Consider the following 2,259-nt stretch of genomic DNA (forward strand, 5'->3'; position numbering starts at 1 on the left):
CCGTCTCAAAAAAAAAAAAAAAAGAAAAGAAAAGAAAAGAAAAGAAAAACAGACAAACAAACAAATAAATAAATACAGAATTATGGGCTTTTTTTTTCTTTTTCTCTTTGAAACAGAGTCTCACTATGTCCCCCTCAGTAGAGTACTATGGCATCACAGGTCACAGCAACCTCAAACTCAAGCGATTCTCTTGCCTCAGCCTTCCTAGTAGCTGGAACTACAGGCAACTGCCACAATGCCTGGCTATTTTTTGGTTGTAGTTGTCATTGTTTAGCAGGCCGGGGCTGGGCTTGAACCCACCAGCCTTGGTGCATATAGCTGGCGCCGTAACCACTGTGCTACAGGCATGGAGCCTAGAATTATGTCTTGAGGTATGCCAGATTAAAGTTAAAATTTCCGGCTCAGCACCTGTGGCTCAAGTGGCTAGGGCACCAGCCACATAAACCTAAGGTGGTGGGTTCAAATCCAGCTCGGGCCTGCCAAACAACAATGACGGCTGCAACCAAAAAATGGCTGGGCATTGTGGCGGGCACCTGTGGTCCCAGCTACTTGAGAGTCTGAGGTGGGAGACTAGCTTGAGCCCAGGAGTTGGAGGTTGCTGTGAGCTGTGGTGCCACGGCACTCTATCCAGGGGGACAGCTTGAGGCTCTGTCTCAAAAAAATAAATAAATAAATAAAGTTAAATTTCCAAGATCTTTAGGTAACTTTACACAAGTTGATGAAAGGATCTTCTTTGATGCTCAGGTGATTTATCAATGAGACAAACACTAAAGCATTGATTACAGCCGTAATTTTTAAGTATATGTACTTAAACTTTTGCTTCTCATTTTATATGAAAGGCGATGTCATTGGGTTTGTTAATAAATGTGTTCGCTTCTGAGGTGTGCATGGCAGTGGCACTGTGTTGCGTGTCTGTGAATATCACTGAAATGTCACAGCTCACGGTTGTTCATCCCTCTCCCATTTCTCTGTAAAACAGAAGTTACCTTGCTTTTGGAAAGGAACATACTGCTATTTTTGAGTATTTGTTTTTAGCCCAAGAGAAATGCAAAAATGATGTCTCCACAGAGAACAGACAGTTTCTCTAATCTTCTTTCCAGGGAAACCACCGCGTCACCCGCTTCCTCCAAGCCCTGAAGCCCAGAGCCCAGGCATGGTGGCCTCAGCGCCACAGCCCCACCTTACAGCTCAGGTATTGCTCCTTCCTCTCAGCACTGTATTCCAACAGTTGTTTAGCAGTTGTTCATGTCTTAAATTTTCATTAAAGTCACTTCAAAATGCAACAAATATAAAAGCCTCCAATTTTCAGTGCCCAAACATAATTACCAGTACCATTTTAATGTGTTTCCTGCTGTTTTTTTGTTTGGGTTTTTTTTTTTTTTTTTTTTTTTGAGACAGAATCTCTCTATGTCTCAAAAGAGTGAGAGTAGAGTGCTGTGGTGTCACAGCTCACAGCAATCTCCAGCTCTTCGGCTTAGGTGATTATCTTGCCTTAACCTCCCAAGTAGCTGGGACTACAGGGACCCCGCCACAATGCTCAACTATTTTTTTTTTCTTGTTGCAGTTGTCATTGTTGTTTAGCTGGCCCGGGCCCAGATCAAACCTGCCAGCCTCAGTGTCTATGGCCGTAACCACTGTGCTACAGGTGCCAGGCCTATTTTTTAAAATTACAAATTAGGTCTTTCTTATTTCTGCTCCTTCATGAGAGGGACCCACTTCCATCTCTCTTTGGAAGTGCTCTAAACTTTCTCTTTGTTCTTCCTAAATAAAATTTCTATTATACTGAAAAAAAATAAAATTATATCACATATAGATTTTACTATAGCTTTACCCATCTGGATACTATTTTTTAAATCTTTACCAATATAAGTAAAATAATTGCATCTATAATAAGAAATTTCTTATATCTTTAGTGGTATTAAGTACTTTTAACCTATTTTTTTTCCTTTTTTGTACTTTCTAAGACACACTCTTGCTCTGTCACCAGGCTGGAGTGCAGTGACATTATCACAGCTCACAGTAATCTCTAACTCCTGGGCTCAAGTGATTCTCCTGCCTCAGTCTCCCAAGTAGCTGAGACTATAGGCATCTGACAACAAATGTGGCTAGTATTTATTTTTTTAGAGACAGGGTCTCGTTCTAGCTCTGTCTGGTCTCAAACTCCTGGCTGCTAGTGATCCCCCTAACTCCATCTCCCAAGAGTGCTGGGATTATGGGCATGAGCCATTGCACCAGTCTTTCTTTTTTTTTTTGAGACAG

At 41.6% G+C, this 2,259-nt stretch overlaps 1 protein-coding gene across 1 annotated transcript in view; it reads left to right on the forward strand.

The window, feature by feature from the left end:
- CCDC57 (coiled-coil domain containing 57) overlaps window positions 1-2,259 on the forward strand; it is a 136,577-nt gene that overhangs the window by 85,069 nt on the left and 49,249 nt on the right. The window contains exon 16 of the mRNA XM_012802827.2: window positions 1,101-1,192. Coding sequence (XP_012658281.1) covers window positions 1,101-1,192 — 92 coding nt within the window. The remainder of the gene's footprint in view (window positions 1-1,100; window positions 1,193-2,259) is intronic.

Source organism: Otolemur garnettii, unplaced genomic scaffold (genome assembly GCF_000181295.1).
Source record: "Otolemur garnettii isolate 467f Iridium unplaced genomic scaffold, OtoGar3 scaffold00018, whole genome shotgun sequence".
NCBI classification, from domain to species: domain Eukaryota; kingdom Metazoa; phylum Chordata; class Mammalia; order Primates; family Galagidae; genus Otolemur; species Otolemur garnettii.